The sequence below is a fragment of the Boleophthalmus pectinirostris genome, unplaced genomic scaffold, assembly GCF_026225935.1.
Source record: "Boleophthalmus pectinirostris isolate CB_2022bp ecotype Guang Dong unplaced genomic scaffold, ASM2622593v1 HiC_scaffold_7, whole genome shotgun sequence".
NCBI lineage: Eukaryota > Metazoa > Chordata > Actinopteri > Gobiiformes > Gobiidae > Boleophthalmus > Boleophthalmus pectinirostris.
The window spans coordinates 35,074,129-35,094,253 of NW_026571473.1; the positions used below are offsets into that span (position 1 = coordinate 35,074,129).

Sequence of the window (20,125 nt, forward strand, 5' to 3'; positions counted from 1 at the left end):
TTTATTTCTTCCTCGATCATGTAAACTTAAAAATAATTCTCATTGTTCAGCGCATGCTCGTTGGGTCGCCCTTCTGACACGATGACGCACTGCACGATGACGGAACGAAGCAAACGTTGGTCTCGAACCGAAACTATTTTATAAATAAGTACGTTTCAGACTTTCATCCACGTCTCTTTGGATTTGCGAGCGCAATTCTCATCAGAACGACAAACCGAGATGACAGAAAAGCCGGTAGCAGCTGAAGTGTGTGCTTTCTTCAGGTTGACGTAAATACGTTCGAGTCCCTTCCCCACCCCCAGATACTGAGTGGAATTAATTAAAGCTGATTTAATGTGTTTTCCATGTAAACCTCAATAATTATTTCCATGTAAACTTGAAGGAGAACATTTCAATTCCAAATTACTTTATTCGGAATAATTTTAAAAAGATCATGGGTCTGGTCAAGTGGTAACGAAGGGAAACGGGCAGATTTTTGACATTCAAATGTCTCTTATTCAGAAACTAGAGGGACTATTGAAATAAGTAAAGTATCAGAATGTAGGAAAGAGTTACACTCCAACAGGGTCAAGTTAAACCTGTGATATTCTTTCAAGTTGTTGACAAAAAATTTAAAAAACTCATGTCGGTAACGGAGGGAATGAAATATGCAGCACTTTTTGGGCAATAAATCCAAACAGTGATAACTCTTGGTTCTCACTTACATATCCTTAACAAACTGGTTTGAATATTTGCTTCATATAGTTTTCTACCATATGGTACAAGATTAGGTTGAAAAACCTCTTACTTTTTGACTAATGAGATTTTTTATTAAGAAAGGTCATGGTAACGGAGGGAAAAGTAATGGAGGGAAAATTGTACAAACAAGTAGAAGGTGCATGATTTTGCATAATTTGTCGCTTTTTTCTTCTGAATACTTTAATATTACTTCAAAATGAAAGGAAACTATTTCTATAAAATATGTCAGTCCTTCCAAGCAAATTTTTATCATTTTAAATACTTTTTTTTTTTTTTATCATGTACCTTCATCAACAGTTCAAAGATGGAATAACACAAGATATGATGAAATACATCCATTTATTTACATGATTTGCAGGTCTTTGAAATTTGTGAAATAATTTTTGTTCCATGTTTCATACATGGTCTGTTTAAAACATATGTAACTTTAGAACCAAAAATGGTGCAGAAAAAGGTAAACAGTTTCATAAACTAGAGTACATATGTATCTGTTCAATACATTTTTATATCAGATGCATTAAGTTGAATTTTTGGCCTTGCTGTTTACTTCTGCTTGACCAGACCCTCATGTAAACGTTTCCAACATGTACTTTTTGAACATTTGTCCTCCATTTGTCTAACCATTACTTCACATTACAGCCTCTGCTCTCGACTTGTCAATACTTCTGATTCTTTTTCAGCATTTCTTTTATAATAAACCCTCGTCTCCTCTCTCCTCCCTCCTCCCTCGCTCCTGTCCGCCCTGCCTCTCAAATCGAACGGGACAACATCCAAGCACCTTCCACTTGGACACATTCACAACCTATTTACTCCGCTGTTAGTCTTTCCTCTTAATATCCATCCGTTTTCATCAGCGTTGCAGCGGTGATGCGCCGGAGCGGACAGGAGACCCTAAACGGAGAGCCCGGTAATGTAAAGTAATAGAGACTAAGCACTCACTAATCACAGCACTGGCCGCACGATAAGACTATTAATCTGACTGCAGACGCCGCGCTGCCTTCACTGCGCATGGGAAATCTCTGCGCTGGGTGGATGTTTTTCACCCTCGCTTCACTGGGCCAAACACTATTACCGGGCTGCGGGGTTATAAAGTAAAGTAAAGTAAGGGGAGCTATATATGTAGTCAAAAGAGCAGTATTTTAAAGGCACACTGCGTAACTTTAACGGGGGAAGTCGGGTGCAAGTGTAGATATGTTTTTTTACTTTGCCTAGAATCTGGAAAGTTCCGCAGTATGGCATAAAAAGGGCACAAACTACGCTATTTTCTGTTTTATTTCTGTGTTGTAATGTTGTTTTCTCGTCACAAACAGACCTGGAGTTGTGTTTTGTTTCATTCACACAAGTTTAACACAAAAACCCTGCACGTTTAGGCCGAGTTCTTCTCTCAAACTGAAAGCGTATGGAGTGAGAAAGCTTTCAGAAAAATATTTGCGTGCATAAAATAGAAGGAGCTTGAGCATAAAATAAATATTTGTAAACTCTCGAATGAGTCCAGTCGTACGTAAATTGTATTGTGTGTATTTTATCCGTCAGAATATGAATTGAAATGTTACGACGTCAAGAATTACAATCACAAAATGAAACTTTACGATTGTGCTTTCTTCGGTGCGAATATAAATTCACAGACGCGACTTTACTGTTAAAAATCTTTCATCACTTCACAGGCTTTATTTAATGAGTAGAAGAAACGTCGATCGAGATGCCGGACTTTTGGGAGGCACAAGGACTTAACCGGGACTGAACCAGGACTGATCACAGGACAGAACCAGGACTAAACCAGAAACAAACCAGGACTAAACCAGGATTGAACTAAGACTGAATCAGGACTGATCACAGGACGGATCTAGGACTGAGCTAGGATGAAACTAGGACTAAACCAGGACTAAACCAGGACTAAGCTAGGACTAAACCAGGACTGAACCAAGACTGAACCAGAAGTAAACCCTGGACTAAACCAGGACTAAACCAGAAATAAACTAGGAATTAACCAGGACTAAACCAGGACTAAACCAGGACTAAACCAGGAGTAAACCAGGTCTAAACCAGGACTAAACCAGGTCTAAACCAGGTCTAAACCAGGACTAAACCAGGTCTAAACCAGGAGTAAACCAGGTCTAAACCAGGACTAAATCCAGGTCTAAACCAGGTCTAAAACCAGGTCTAAACCAGGACTAAACCAGGACTAAACCAGGTCTAAACCAGAAATAAACCAGGACTAAACCAGGTCTAAACCAGGACTAAACCAGGACTAAACCAGGACTAAACCAGGACTAAACCATGACGTCATAGCTTTTCAATTTTTTACTCTGATGGATAAAATACACACAATTTATGTACAACTGGACTCCATCGAGAGTTTACGAATATTTATTTTATGCTCAACTACAGAAAATATGCACAAATTTCCCAAATATGCACGGATTTCTGTCCTACGCATAAATATTTCTTTCTTACTCCATAAAAGCTCTTGCCAAACTCTACAAAACAAAAGGTAAAAGGAGCTGTTAACTTGAAAACTACCGCTTCATGACATCACAAAGTGGAACAGAGCATTTTGAGATTTGGAGATGTAGACAGACGAATAAACCAGAGTTACTCAAACGTGTGTGAATGAAACAAAACACAACTCCACGTGTGTTTTTGAGGTGGTAAGTAAAGGGTTCGCCAACCTGCTTGTCTCCATGGAGATGTTAAAGCTTTGCCTGAAATGTTCCACAGTGGGACTTGAGAAAAAGATCAGATTGCGATATTAAAGGTTGTATAGAGGATTTTTTTTTGTTTCAAGTTGTCAATTGTTGTCAATGATAGCATTATAGAGATGCAGTCGCCTTGTAATTATGATGACCAAAAAAAAGAGAATAAAATTCATCAACTCTGGACGTGGTGGGCTAAACATTTGCCAATAGATAACGACACTGCCTCGTTATCTGTGAGCTGACAGGCTGTCAATCAATCTCCCTACGTTTCTAGTGTAACTGACTTGCCTGCGCCGCCGGTACGTGGTTTACGTACGACTGTCACACAGTCCACAGACGCAAGACGCACAGACGCTGTTTACTCCACCAACGCAACAGTTCTTAGCGGCTTTTTTTGACCTATATCTTCCTCGCAGTTTGCACAAAGTTTGTTGCAATGGCGACAAGAATCCAGGAGCAGTTCGCCGCAAAAGAAAGTCAGTTTTTGAGGTCGCTGAAAGAAGAAGACAAGGGGAAAAGCAGCGAAGACAAACTAAGGTGATTCTTGAAGATTCATTCCAGCGATGGTGCGACTGAAGCAGACGCAGAGTCTAAAGACTGACGCACTGGTCCACAAATTACTCCTGGACATGTCAACTTCTGCTTATTATGAAAACGTACTTTATTTCCAAGAGCTACACAAACGTTTTTCAGGACACGAAAAGCCATATCCTATGTCTGAAAACGTAATTTTCAAGGCAAAGAAAGAGTCCGCTTGCTGCTGCGTGTTGTAGCTAGTTCATTCGCACTGAATCTCCGCGCACTCTTCTCTGCACCCCTTTCCTGCTCCTGTCCCCGCTGCCCGATCCGCTCTTCCCCTGCTCCTCACTTCTCCGGGCACGGAATCTCCGCGCACCGCTCCCCTCTCCTCTCTCCTCTCCTCTCTCCTCTCCCTGCTCCCTGCTCCTCACTTCTCGTCCGCGAACGAAATGTCCGCACACCCGCTCCCCCCGCTCCTCACTTCTCCGTCTTGCCTAACCAAACACTGTAGTTAGTTGTTTACAAGTCATGTGCAGCGGCTGTAAACAAACCTGTTTCTGGCGTAAGGAGGAGGAGGGAGAAGGCGTTTCTACGTAGGAGCTGTAGGGGAGGGGGGGTGGTTTCACGCATGCGCAACATTTGAAAAAGGACAAACAGTCGCTGGATTTATATCGTTGACCTTGGAAAAAATCCTCTATACAACCTTTAAGTATTGTGACTGAGATTCAACTTGCAATTTCTGTTTTAATAAATCAGATTTTGTTCAAAGTTCACATTTTAAACACATCCACAAGAACTGACAAAAACACTGAGAGAGATTTTGTTATTTGTGGAGGAAATTTGGGGATTTTTAAAAAGAATGAGCCTTTGTGATTTGCTAATTGCACTTATTCAACTGAGATTAATCTTGCTTCCCTACTCCACAATACAGCATTAAACATATCTACCGTTTCTTTCATTGTGGGTGTCTGGTGTGCACTATAGGTCAGATCTGTGGAGGGGCAAGTCAATGTGCTGTTTTTCAACATATTTCTAAGCAGTAAACACCTAATGGATTAAAGTCAAGAATGAAAAGATTAATACCAGTGACTGTTCCAAACTATGTGACTTTTTTATATAAAATGTTTGAATGGACTTTGACCTGAGCCCTGACACACACACACACACAGTTTGTGAACAGACGGTGAGCACCACACACAGGGACTGTACAGACACACATTCACTCAAACTGACTTCACTGAAAGGAATTTAGACCTTTTAGGCTTTTAAGACAGCAGGAGCAAATAGTTCTTCATTATATTTTTCAATGAGTAATAAGAGTCTGTGTCGAACTTTCAGCTCCATTTTCTATGTTCACTATCATTATTATATGTGGTAATAAACTGAATGTGGTGAAGGACCAGGCTGACGGTACCTAGTGTCTCCGCTCAATTTCATTTCTCTCCAGCGACTAGGTCAGGAATCAGAATACACTAGATGGTTTCAAAACCCGTGAAAGTTGTAGACCGCGCACCGACCAATCAGAGAAGAGCAGTGAAGCCATGACGTCAAACTCAAGTGTCTGTCTGGGTCCCGTTTGTGGAACAGCACAACAGTAAACAAAGCGTCGAGATGAACGTAGACGAAGACAGACATTCTGTGTTGGCAGCAGGGTTTGGCGGTATCCAAATTTTGATACCATTAAACCTTCTCAGGATTTTATCGGGGTATACGGTATTACCAAAATGTTTTAGTACAACTTTAGTATTCTACAAAGTTGCACTGCTGTACGGTCTACGCCAGGCATGTCCAAACTATGGCCCGTGGGCCAAATGCGGCTCTCAGACAAATTTTTCTTGGCCCTCAGGCTTCCAGGTGAATTGGCCCAAATTACCTTGCATGAATTAAAAATCTACTTTTTACTGCAAGATTTTTTGAAAATCTACCTTGATAAAGCAAATATTTCATATTTTATGTGTGGTTTTAAGAATCTTAGAATGAGCCATCAATCTTTATTCATTCTAATGTGTTAAACATGCACATTTTTCAATTATTCACTGTGTTGAGCTCCAGTCTACGGCCCTCAATCGGCCCTGTGCTTCGTTTGTGTTTAGATATGTGCCACTTGATGAAAAAAGTTTGGACACCCCTGGTCTATGCTTATAATCTCTGAAAAGTTTCACATGAATCATCTTCAGCGTGATACACACACAGAACAGACTCACCATCAGCAGCACATCCTCTGTCACAGAAAGAACACTCATATTTCACTGAGTTGTGTCCTTTAGTCCGACAGAATCTGATGCATCAGCAGCACAAAACAAAGCTGTTTTTATCAGTGCTTCAAAGTTTATGCAAATGAGTCATGTGGTTTTAAGTTTCGTTTCTGTAAATCGTAAACAAATGTGCACCTGAAGTCAAAACGCTGCCAAATTGCAGAAGTACTAGTATTTTTTTGTTTTTGGGACCAACTCGCTTGCAGCCGGACTTGAGTCTTCGTCTCCCTTATGAGCATCACGTGACAATAGAATGAAACTAATCGAACGTCATCTCCCCACACAGTTAGAAGAAACATTATAGACACTATTACTTTTATTTACTTTTAGCATTAAATTGAAAATACAACCACACATTCCTGTGTGCTGCATAAATAAATTTAGGTATCAGTTAATTATAATATTATATTAGGTCCTTCTGTGCTGCGCTTTTTTAAATGACAATAATGAAACTAATACCGTTGATACTTTTTGATACCGTGGGATACCGGAATACTGTATTACTGCCCAACCCTAGTTGACAACAATTCCCGAGATCGAGGATTTAAAGCCGGAAACAAAGAGAATGTTTGGTGAATTTTATCATGGGGAAAGACGTTATTGCCCTTCTTCCTAAGGGATTTGAGAAAAACTTAATATACTGGTTAGTGGCACATTACATATGTCACGACAAAATTGCAGCGATTGGTTAAATTTTAAAAAGTACCCGCCTACCATCGAGTGAACAAATCCGACGCTGCGAGGTCAGACGGTTTCTACAAAGTGAAAGCGGCTGATGAAGCAGGCTAGGTATGAATAGCAAGATCACTCAAAAATAATTTCTAATGAAGGTTTATAGCACAGGTGTCAAACATACGGCCCGGGGTCCAGATCCGGCCCTCCAAAACCTTTAATCTGGCCCTCGGCTGATTTTCTACTAAAATATTTTAATCTTACTTTTTTATTAAAATATTGGTAATTTTCTGTGGTGTTTATCACAGCAGCGTCTCCAGCGTCTCTGTACGTGGCCCCTCCCACCAGAGCAGCACAAATGAAGACTTGTCTCTTTCCAAACGCTCTTAAAGGACGATCGTTTTGACTGTTGACCGTGACACCCTCATCAGAAAAATGTCCAACATGAGAAAAGTGGAGCCAAGTGCAGGATTTTACAAGAAAAATGGACATATTCCTATTTATACAAGTTAATGTTAAAACATTGTGTTGAAATTGTATTTTTCTTAAAGTTTCAGGTTGTTCATAATAATATAATATTTTGTAAAAGAAAGAGTTCATCAATTAAAATAGATTTCTGTAATAATAGATTTGAGTTTCTCTGCACAAATATTTGAACTTATTGTTATTTTTGGGGTTTATATGACATGAGTTTTCTGATCCGGCCCCTTTGGGATCAAAGTCGGTTGGATACGGCCCCCGGAACAAAATGAGTTTGACACCCCTGGTTTATAGAGTTTAAAAACACAGCGGAGCACTTTTTGTATCGCCACTTGACATCGCAAGGTAGAAAAGAGCGTTTTCAGTTTGAGATAAGAACTCAGAATTGCAGGATTCACGCGTTAAACGTGCGAATGAAACAAAACACAACTCCAGGTCTGTTTGTGGCGAGGAAACGAGATTAGAACATAGATCAGAAAACGGCGTGATACGAGCGCTTTAATGACGTCTTAACTCCGGCGCTGTGTACAGGGGGTCCGGTCTCGCTCCATTAGACTCTGTTCTAATGACACTATGAGCTAAGAGCATTCGCTGACCGTGCACATCCAAGACTTTCTATTCAATTAGGCCTGAAGTCACAAACTACACTTTTATATTTGTCCCATATAAAACTCTTATAATAGCTCTCACTGTCTACTCAGCATTCTGCGACTGTGCAAGTGAAGCTCGCCGTTCTCCTCCTCGCCGTGGAAGGTACAACTTTTAAGGTAACTGTAATAAAAAACATAATATAAAGTTATCAATCCTAGTCATTTATTATGGGAAGCGTTTCACCTTTAATAACTTGGCACTATTTTACGCCAGATGCCCTTCTTTTTTTTTCTTTTTTTTTACAGCCGTCGTATTCAAGGTGGGTGACGTTGACGAAAATGTTAGGGTACAAGGAGTTATCTGGAGGTGAGAGGATGAAAAAGGGGAGAGGACTGAATTAAAGAGGCACTGCGTAGCTTTTTATAGCCGTCGACGTTCCCCGGGGTTGTGCTAACATGAAATAGACTTTAATCTGAGCTTTATTTTAACTAGGCTGACCAGATTTTCAAAATAAAAAAAACTGGGCCATCTCTGGTTTGGGTTGGACGGTAATAATTAAATTGTGAAACAAGTGCGTAATTAAGGTAAATTGTTCTGCCCTCAGCACTAATGTGAGTCAGTATAATCACATTTTCTTTGTATTTTAATCATTTTTAAGCAGCTGTTCTGTATTTTACCTAAACAAGTGACAATTTAAAGTTTCTCTTTCCTGTTGGCAGATCAGATTGGTTAAAAATAGGGACATTCTTGTATAAAACTGGGACAAATCACTGGTTTTGGATAAATCTGCTGGGACAGGGGACACAGCTTTCATATTACAATGCATTTGAAAGGTTTTACAGTCGCTGCTCACAAAAACACAAATACTAAGAAATACCAAAGTCCTTCTAGATAAAGAAAAGCTATTGATAGTAGCTCAGTTGGTAGAGTGTTTAGCCACTAATCCAAAGCTTGGTGGTTCAAATCCCGCTCCTGACATAAAACATCATCGGCTGAGCGGTCAGATCCACTGACCCACAGGTTGGCAGTGCAATTCCAGCTCCCACAGATGAATACTGTTGTTGTGTCCTTGGGCAAGACACTTAACTCACCTCGCCCCCAGTGTCTGCGTACATTAATGTATGAAAGTTTGAGTGCCTTGAAGGTCAGTAAATACTAGACATATAATATGTGTTTAATTATTTCATCACAGCAATGCAATTAATTACAACAACATTTTAAATATTTTACTTAATTTATTTACATAAGTAACTTAAAAAAAAAAAAAAAAAAAAAAAAAAAAGGAACAATTGCTTGGTAAATCCATGACTGTTAATCGTGGTGGTAAGTACATTTTACTTAATACTGTAAAATAAATTGTACTTGATATTACAGCAGTAAAATTTACTTAAAAAGTGCTAGTGCATATTATTATTATTATTATTATTATTATTATTATTATTATTATTATTATTATTATTACTATTATTATTATTATTATTTATTATTATTATTACTATTATTATTATTATTATTATTATTATTATTATTATTACTATTATTATTATTATTACTATTATTATTATTATTATTATTATTATTATTTATTATTATTATTATATTATATTATTATTATTATTATTATTATTATTATTATTATTATTATTATTATTACTATTATTTATTTATTTATTTATTTTTCAGTGTAGAGAGTTACATTTCTACAATGACAATCACAACAAAACATACTAAAAAGGGGGTATTATGCTTAAATCGATTTATTTATTTATTTTATTTTATTTTTTTTTTTTTTGCTTTCTACCGTGTTACAACGTTGTTCTCACATCAAAAACACACCAGAAGAGGTTTTAGACGTCATCCACGCAGGTTTGAGTAATTTAGCGATCTCTCCCGGGCCCTACTCAGACTCTCCTTACAGTAAGATGTACGAGGCTCCGCCCACAAGCCTACATCACCTCCCGCACGACCATTCTCCATAAACACACAAAAACTGAACACGGCACCTGGACAAACCTGACGCGATGTGCAGTCGTTTCATCAGCAGGACGCACGCTGACTGTGTTACGGTAGCGCTCTGAAGGGGGAGTGACTTAACACAGAGAGAAAACAGGAGGGGGGGGACGCAGACTCAGAGAACGCGGCATTTTCAAAACAATAACAGACGACTTGTTGATCTCAAATCTCGTCTCGTCTCGTCGAAACCGTGTCTCGTCCCGCGCTTCACAGTTCCCCGGTAAAATCTTCTAAGTCTTTCACTAATTTCCCGAAGTCCTTGAAGTGTCCTTTAATCTCACTTCCCTGATCTTTTGCTGATGAGCCAAATAAAAGTGGACTCGGAGCGGCCGTTCTACCTGCCTCAGCGATTTCACACACTTTCATGATCTACCAGAGAATTTAATAGACAGACTTGATAAGGGTCGGCTGAGGTGTGGCCCGGATCAATCACACTTACGCATTTTCACGTTTGTTTTGGAGAGTAAGAAACATAAACTGTAGGAGTAGTTTTTTTTTTAATGAATTCATGTTGTATTACAGGCAGGACATGCACACTCCGCTCAGAGATCAGGAGTCGAACCCACAACCTCTGCACTATTTTACAACTGTTTATTTAAACGCTTTTTAAATTAATTTTATTCTTTTTATTTTTGTTTTATTTTTGTTTTGTTTATTTTTATTTTCACATTTATGTATTCACAAATTTGAATTATCTTAACTTTTTTTTTTTTTTTTTTTTTTTTTTACTTATTTGAACATTATTTATTTATTTATTTATTTATCTATTTATTTATTATATATTTATTGGGACACTACTACTACTACTAAAAATACTACTAGTACAACTGCTTCAAATACTACTGCTACTTCAAATACTACAACTACTATTACTGCTTTAAATACTACTACTATTACTAATACTCCTACTACCACCACTACTGCTACTTAAAATACTAATACTACTCTACAATTACTACTACCACTACTACTTCAAATACTAATACTACTCTAAAACTCCTACTACTACTACTACTGCTGCTGCTTTAAATACTACTGTTACTTCAAATACTACAACTGCTAATACTGATTTAAATACTACTACTATTACTAATACTCCTACTACCACCACCACTACTACTACATATACTAATACTACTCTAAAACTACTACTACTCCTACTACTACTACTACATATACTAATACTACTCTAAAACTACTACTACTCCTACTACTACTACAAATACTAATACTACTTTACAACTACTCCTACTACTACGATTTCTTCAAATATTAATACCTACCTTAACATCTACAACAACAACTACTACTACTACTACTACTACTACTTCTTCAAATATTAATACTACACTAAAAGTACTCCTACTACTACAGTGACTTCTTGAAATACTAATACTACTTTAAAACTACTATCACTCCTGCTACTCCTACTACTACTATGACTTCTTCAAATACTAATACTACTCTAAAACTACTACTACTCCTACTACTACTACAAATAATACTACTAATTTACAACTACTCCTACTACTACTATGACTTCTTCAAATATTAATACTACTCTACAACAAGAGCAACTACTACTACTACTCCTACCCCTACTCCTACTACTACTACTTCTTCAAATACTAATACTACTTTACAACAAATAATACTCCTGCTACTACTACTACTACTACTCCTGCTACTACTACGACTTCTTCAAATATTAATACTATTCTACAACTACTACTACTACTACTACTACTACTACTACTCCTACTCCTACAACTGCAACTTCATCAAATACTAATACTACTTTACAACTACTACTACTACTACACCTGCTAATCCTAATCCTACTACTACTAAGATTTATTCAAATATTAATACTACTCTTCTACAACAACAACAACTACTACTGCTCCTTCAAATACAAACACTACTTTACAACTACTACTACTCCTTCAAATACTAGCACTACTTTACAACTACTACTACTCAAATACTAAACTACTTTACAACTACTACTACTCCTTCAAATACTAACACTACTTTACAACTACTACTACTCCTTCAAATACTAACACTACTTTACAACTACTACTACTCCTTCAAATACTAACACTACTTTACAACTACTACTACTACTACTCCTTCAAATACTAACACTACTTTAAACTACTACTACTACCTTCAATACTAACACTACTTTACAACTACTACTACTCCTTCAAATACTAACACTACTTTACAACTACTACTACTACTACCTACTACTACTACTTCAGATACTACTACTACTACTACTACTACTACTACTACTCCTTCAAATACTAACACTACTTTACACTAACTACTCCTTCAAATACTAACACTACTTTACAACTACTACTACTCCTTCAAATACTACACTACTACTACTACTTCAAATACTAACTACTTTACAAACTACTCTAACTACTACTACTACTCTACTACTCCTAAAATACTAACACTACTTTACAACTACTACTACTCCTTCAAATACTAACACTACTTTACAACTACTACTACTCCTTCAAATACTACACTACTTTACAACTACTACTACTCCTTCAATACTAACACTACTACACTACTACTACAACTACTACTATACTCCTTCAAATACTAACACTACTTTACAACTACTACTACTCCTTCAAATACTAACACTACTTTACAACTACTACTACTCCTTTCAAATACTAACACTACTTTACAACTATACTACTCCTTCAAATACTAACACTACTTTACAACTACTACTACTCCTTCAAATACTAACACTACTTTACAACTACTACTACTCCTTCAAATACTAACACTACTTACTACTACAACTAGTACTACTCCTTCAAATACTAACACTACTTTACAACTACTACTACTCCTTCAAATACTAACACTACTTTACAACTACTACTACTACTCCTTCAAATACTAACACTACTTTACAACTACTACTACTCCTTCAAATACTAACACTACTTTACAACTACTACTACTACTCCTTCAAATACTAACACTACTTTACAACTACTACTACTCCTTCAAATACTAACACTACTTTACAACTACTACTACTCCTTCAAATACTAACACTACTTTACAACTACTACTACTCCTTCAAATACTAACACTACTTTACAACTACTACTACTACTCCTTCAAATACTAACACTACTTTACAACTACTACTACTACTCCTTCAAATACTAACACTACTTTACAACTACTACTACTCCTACTACTATGACGCCTTCAGATACTAATACTACTCTACAACTACTACTACTACTACTACTCCTTCAAATACTAACAGTACTTTACAACTAGTACTACTCCTTCAAATACTAACACTACTTTACAACTACTACTACTCCTTCAAATACTAACACTACTTTACAACTACTACTACTCCTTCAAATACTAACACTACTTTACAACTACTACTACTCCTTCAAATACTAACACTACTTTACAACTACTACTACTACTCCTTCAAATACTAACACTACTTTACAACTACTACTACTCCTACTACTATGACGCCTTCAGATACTAATACTACTCTACAACTACTACTGCTACAACTACGACTTCTTCAAATACTAATACTATTCTACATCTACTACTACTACTACTACTACTACTCCTACTCCTACAACTGCAACTTCATCAAATACTAATACTACTTTACTACTACTACTACTACTTCACCTGCTAATCCTAATCCTACTACTACTAAGATTTATTCAAACATTAATACTACTCTACAACAACAACTACTACTACTACTCCTTCAAATACTAACATTACTTTACAACTACTACTACTCCTACTACTATGACGCCTTCAGATACTAATACTATTCTACAACTACTACTACTACTACTACTCCTTCAAATACTAACACTACTTTACAACTACTACTACTCCTTCAAATACTAACACTACTTTACAACTACTACTACTCCTTCAAATACTAACACTACTTTACAACTACTACTACTCCTTCAAATACTAACACTACTTTACAACTACTACTACTCCTTCAAATACTAACACTACTTTACAACTACTACTACTCCTTCAAATACTAACACTACTTTACAACTACTAACTACTCCTTCAAATACTAACACTACTTTACAACTACTACTACTCCTTCAAATACTAACACTACTTTACAACTACTACTACTACTCCTACTACTATGACGCCTTCAGATACTAATACTACTCTACAACTACTACTACTACTACTACTCCTTCAAATACTAACACTACTTTACAACTAGTACTACTCCTTCAAATACTAACACTACTTTACAACTACTACTACTCCTACTACTCCTTCAAATACTAACACTACTTTACAACTACTACTACTACTCCTACTACTATGACGCCTTCAGATACTAATACTACTCTACAACTACTACTACTACTACTACTCCTTCAAATACTAACACTACTTTACAACTACTACTACTCCTTCAAATACTAACACTACTTTACAACTACTACTACTCCTTCAAATACTAACACTACTTACAACTACTACTACTCCCTTCAAATACTAACACTACTTTACAACTACTACTACTCCTTCAAATACTAACACTACTTTACAACTACTACTACTCCTTCAAATACTAACACTACTTTACAACTACTACTACTCCTTCAAATACTAACACTACTTTACAACTACTACTACTCCTTCAAATACTAACACTACTTTACAACTACTACTGCTCCTTCAAATACTAACACTACTTTACAACTACTACTACTCCTTCAAATACTAACACTACTTTACAACTACTACTACTACTCCTTCAAATACTAACACTACTTTACAACTACTACTACTACTCCTTCAAATACTAACAATACTTTTACAACTACTACTACTCCTTCAAATACTAACACTACTTTACAACTACTACTACTCCCTTCAAATACTAACACTACTTTACAACTACTACTACTCCTACTCAAATACTAACTAACTACTTTACAACTACTACTACTCCTTCAAATACTAACACTACTTTACAACTACTACTACTACTCCTTCAAATACTAACACTACTTTACAACTACTACTACTCCTTCAAATACTAACACTACTTTACAACTACTACTCCTTCAAATACTAACACTACTTTACAACTACTACTACTCCTACTACTATGACGCCTTCAGATACTAATACTACTCTACAACTACTACTGCTACAACTACGACTTCTTCAAATACTAATATTACTGTACAACTACTCATACTACTACTACTTGAAATACTAATATGCAACTACTACTACTACTACTACTACTACTGCTGCTGCTACTGCTACTTCCATCCTGCCCCACACCCTCCGAACTGTTTTTCTTCTCCCTCGTACATATCTGCGCGCCGTTTAAAATGATGTGTCAGTCATTTGGAGAGATGGCAGCGTTTTATTTGAAGGGCCCGATGTAAAATGTTGTTGACTTTAAAGCTATCGCCATGGAGACGCTCTCTATAGACTCTGAATGATGAAACGTCCACTCTCGCGCACAAGGACAGGCCGTTCAGCGCGGCTCTTATGTTCTACGAGGCGCACACCTGAACATATACAGGAACATGAAAGAAAAAAAAAAAAAAAAAAAAAAAACGAATGAGAGCATGTCAGTGGTGTTCTATAGTTTTACCTTTATAGTTTTATTTTTAGGATCGGACTGGAAACAAAATTCGACCGCGGCGTTTTTCCTCTGAACTGACCCACACCCACACGTTTTGTCAATTCTGATGAGGGAACAACGCTGATAGAAAAGAAAAACATGACAGCGAGCTCCAGTTTTGCATTAATTCCTTCTTTAAGTACTTTAAGAAGAGTAAAAATGAAAAGTTTTCAACAGGTGAGGCCCGACTCTCCTTGGGGACGCCAAAGATCCACTGAGGAGACGCGGCACGTGTGGACTAAACCAGGACTGATCCCAGGACTGAACCAGGAGGACTAAACCAGGACTAAACCAGGACTGAACTAGAACTAAAACAGGACTAAACCGGGACTGAACTAGTATTAAAACAGGATTAAAACAGGACTGAACTAGGACTAAAACAGGACTAAACCAAGACTGATCTCAGGACTGAACCAGGAGGACTGATCCCAGGACTGAAACTTTACAACTAAACCAGGACTGAACTAGGACTGAACCAGGACTGAACTAGGACTAAAACAGGACTAAACCAGGACTGAACTAGGACTAAAACAGGACTAAACCAGGACTGAACTAGGACTAAAACAGGACTAAACCAGGACTGAACTAGGACTGAACCAGGACTGAACTAGGACTAAACCAGGACTGAACTAGGACTAAAACAGGACTAAACCAGGACTGAACTAGGACTAAAACAGGACTAAACTAGGACTGATCTCAGGACTGAACTTGGAGGACCAAACCAGGACTGAACTAGGACTAAAATAGGACTAACCAGGACTGAACCAGGACTAAAACAGGACTAAACCAGGACTGATCTCGGGACTAAAACAGGACTGATCCCAGGACTGAACCTGGAGGACTAAACCAGGACTGAACGAGGACTAAAATAGGACTAAACCAGGACTGATCTCAGGACTAAATGAGGACTGAACTAAGACTAAAACAGGACTACACCAGGACTGATCCCAGAACTGAACCTGGAGGACTAAAACAGGACTAAACCAGGACTGATCTCAGGACTGAACCAGGACTAAGCCAGGACTAAACCAGGACTACATTAGGACTACACCAGGTCTAAGCCAGGACTGAACCAGAAGGACTAAACCAGGACTGAACTAGAACTAAAGCGGGATTAAACCAGAACTAAACCAGGACAGAGTGTCGGGATGGGCCCTACATCTGGTTTGTCGATTACAAATGAACATGATCAACAAAATTCTTAATGATCAATTATCAAATAGTCGACCAATCAAGCCCATTTCTAGTAGGTAAGCCTAATACCATTTTTGCATGACATTCTAGAATATAAACCAAGTAAATAAATGACCACTATTCATCTTTAACAGTTACCGTAAATGCCGATCATTCACATCTTTATTCAGAGCTCATCTACGTATCAATATATTTCTGTAACATGTAACACATAACACCAAGATCGATATGGCAATAGATGCAATGATCGATATATTACACATGATACTCTGATATACTGCCTTTTGTTAAGAACCAAACAACCTTTCAACAACAATATATCTTTGTTAAACCACCACTAGTACAAAATAAATATGAAATACATCTATTTTAATCATCAAAACAGCAAATATGTCAAGTGTGTAAGTTTCCATCCACGAAATAAGCCACAAAAATCGTAGTGCGGTCACAAGAAAATGCCAATATATCAATACAGCAGCCCACGATAACAATACTGTATCACCAAATTTTATATTTTAACGCCTTTCCAGATACTTGCTCGGAAACAAGAGAAAAATCTGGTTCCACTCACCGGTAAATCTTGTATCTGGTGGAGAATCCTTGCCGGTTCTTATCCACAAAGTCGATATACTCCGGGGAGTGATGGAAGGGGCCCTTATCCGACAGGAGCCAATCCAAGGGGCCCCCGGGTTGGTCCAGAGGCGGTCCATCACCACCACCACTACTACTACTACTTCCAGAAATACTACCACCACTACTACTACTGCCACCACTACTACTACTGCTTCCGCCGGTGCCGCTGCTTGTGCTGAGAGAGTCCACGGAGCCAAGGCAGACCCAGCAGTGGAGGCTGAGACTGAGTACCCCCCATAGAGCCATCAGAGGAGAGAGGGAAGAGAAGAGAGAGAAAGGAGGAGAAGAAGAGGAGGAGAGAAAGAAGGGAGGAGGAAAAGAGGAAGAGAGAGAGAGAGAGGGACGGCGGTTCAGTAGCGGGCAGTGCGGGACGTGGGCTGCATCCTCCGCTCGGACGGCCAGTGGACTTGCATGGTCAAAGTCTCACCTATGTCCCTGGAACACCTGAGGGGAGAAGAGGCATGGGTGTCAGTGCTCAAATTCAGAACCACGCATAAAATACGCAGCTATACATGTCATTTCTCTGCCTGGAATGTTCCACAGTGTGACATTAAACAGCTCTACCTTACGTTTCTTCAATACACGCTAGGGCTGGGCGATATGGATCAAAAAATATATCTGGATATATTTTGCTATATCTCGATATACGATATATATCTCGATATATGTTCAAGAAAAAATAACCCCCTAAAACTGAAAACTGCAAAAACAAATCTGCCAAATTCCACAAGGTCTTTTTTTTTTTTTACTGAAGTGTAAGAGGTCGACAGTTCATATAGGAACATTTAAGATTACAAAAAACCCTAATTACATAAATAATAATTTAACTGTAAAATAAAAGAAATAATACACATTTCCTTCTTTTCATTCATAAATAAAACAACTCAACACAAGTTCATCTTTGCATTAACTCTGTTATCCAGACCAGAACCAGAACCATGAGCTCATTTAGCAGAAGAAGCTCAGGATGTTCCTTATTTCAATAGATCCATGTTCTTATCCAGCAGTGAGGAGCTCTGAGGTTTAATCCCACAATCCACTGCAGATCAAATCAAACGTTTCCAAACACTATTGTACAAGTGACACTGCAGCAGATTATTAATTAAAATCTTCTGCATAAATAAACTTTACATTGCTAAACTTTACAATAAATAAAGCATAACGAGTCTAGAGCCACATCAGCCCGTTTGCGATAATAATGTGTTTAATGCAGTTTTGCGCACGTGTGTTTACATTTTACAGAAACGAAACATAAGCGCATGTCTCATTTGCATAAACAGCACTTCTCACGCAGCTCAGCTCGTTTAGCTTCTTTCGGGCTAAAGGACGCGACTCGGTGGAATATGAGGATGTGCTGCTGATGTTCTTGTCCGTAAATGGTAGAAAAGGTTCGTGGTGCTTGAAGTTTTTCACTGGTACCAACTTTCGGCGTTCATGGCGACAGTGACGGAGTGAAGGAGACACGAGCGAACAAAATCTGGGAGGCGGGGACGCGCGGAGGCGACGACAGAGAAGACAAACAAGCGAAGCGGCGAAATCAGAACTGAATATAAGCATTATATCGATATATACGATATGTCAGAATTCATATCGAGTTTAAAAACTATCTCGATATATTTAAAATATCGATATATCGCCCACCCCTAATACACGCGTCCTGAATTGTGGACTTATGCATACTGGGAAGGATCCTCTGAAAAAGTGAGCACGAAATTGCCATGTTTGTTTTCCCAAAGCCGATCTTTTCAAGTCTTTTGAACCATATCACTTTTGTTCCTGGTTCTGATATTGTCATATTTTAGTTATGGGATTCAGACATCGTAATTGTGTGGTTGTTGGATGTCCTAAGAGCAGTAAACGGCTCGAAAAAATGGCCTTTGGAAGTTTGCGAAATCCATAACTGCAAAAGGGAACTTTGGCTGCGTTCAGACTGCAGCCTGAAGTGACCCAAATCAGATTTTTTGGCCCCTATGTGACCTGTTTCTGATCTTTTAATGACAGTCTGAACGACACAGATCAGATTTTTTTCAAATGCGACCTCGCAAAAACATCGGATTCACAAAAAAATCGGAACTGAGCATTAAGCCCTGCAGTCTGAACGTAACCTTTGTCCCTTCCCAACAGATTTGAAAAATAGTGAAAGGCAAAGGCAGTATTGATACACAGGAAGGACCAAAAAGGAAACTTTCGGCTGCCTAAGAAATCATCCCGAGTTTGCAGCGAACATTTTGTATGAGCGCCATCAAAGCAAAATCAGGATCCCTCGCTCAACCTTGGTTAAAAATGTAAAAAGTCAACGCCAAAGCGAAAAGCACCAGCTGTTCACCAAGAAACACCTTCCACCGCAAAGAGACCAAGACGTGATGTTGCTGTAAAGTCGAATAAGAAAGTGCGAGCTCAGTCTTTCTTCTTCGTCTGCACCTCTCGCTTAACAAACGCGATCCCGCTTTGTTTTTGGCGCTCCACGTGCAAAATGTTCGCTGCAAACTCGGGATGATTTCTTAGGCAGCCAAAAGTTTCCATTTTTGTCCTTCCTGTGTATCAATACTGCCTTCGCCTTTCACTGTTTTTCAATTCCAAAGTTCCCTTTTGCAGTTATG

General features: G+C 38.0%; 1 protein-coding gene across 1 annotated transcript in view; it reads right to left on the reverse strand.

Moving 5' to 3' along the window:
• The window catches only part of brinp3a.2 (bone morphogenetic protein/retinoic acid inducible neural-specific 3a, tandem duplicate 2), a 250,612-nt gene extending 232,841 nt beyond the window's left edge, over window positions 1–17,771 (reverse strand). The window contains exons 1-3 of the mRNA XM_055165148.1: window positions 17,715–17,771; window positions 17,663–17,664; window positions 17,464–17,625 (exon numbers count right to left, since the gene is read on the reverse strand). Coding sequence (XP_055021123.1) covers window positions 17,464–17,625; window positions 17,663–17,664; window positions 17,715–17,771 — 221 coding nt within the window. The remainder of the gene's footprint in view (window positions 1–17,463; window positions 17,626–17,662; window positions 17,665–17,714) is intronic.
• Between the last annotated feature and the right edge of the window lie 2,354 nt (window positions 17,772–20,125).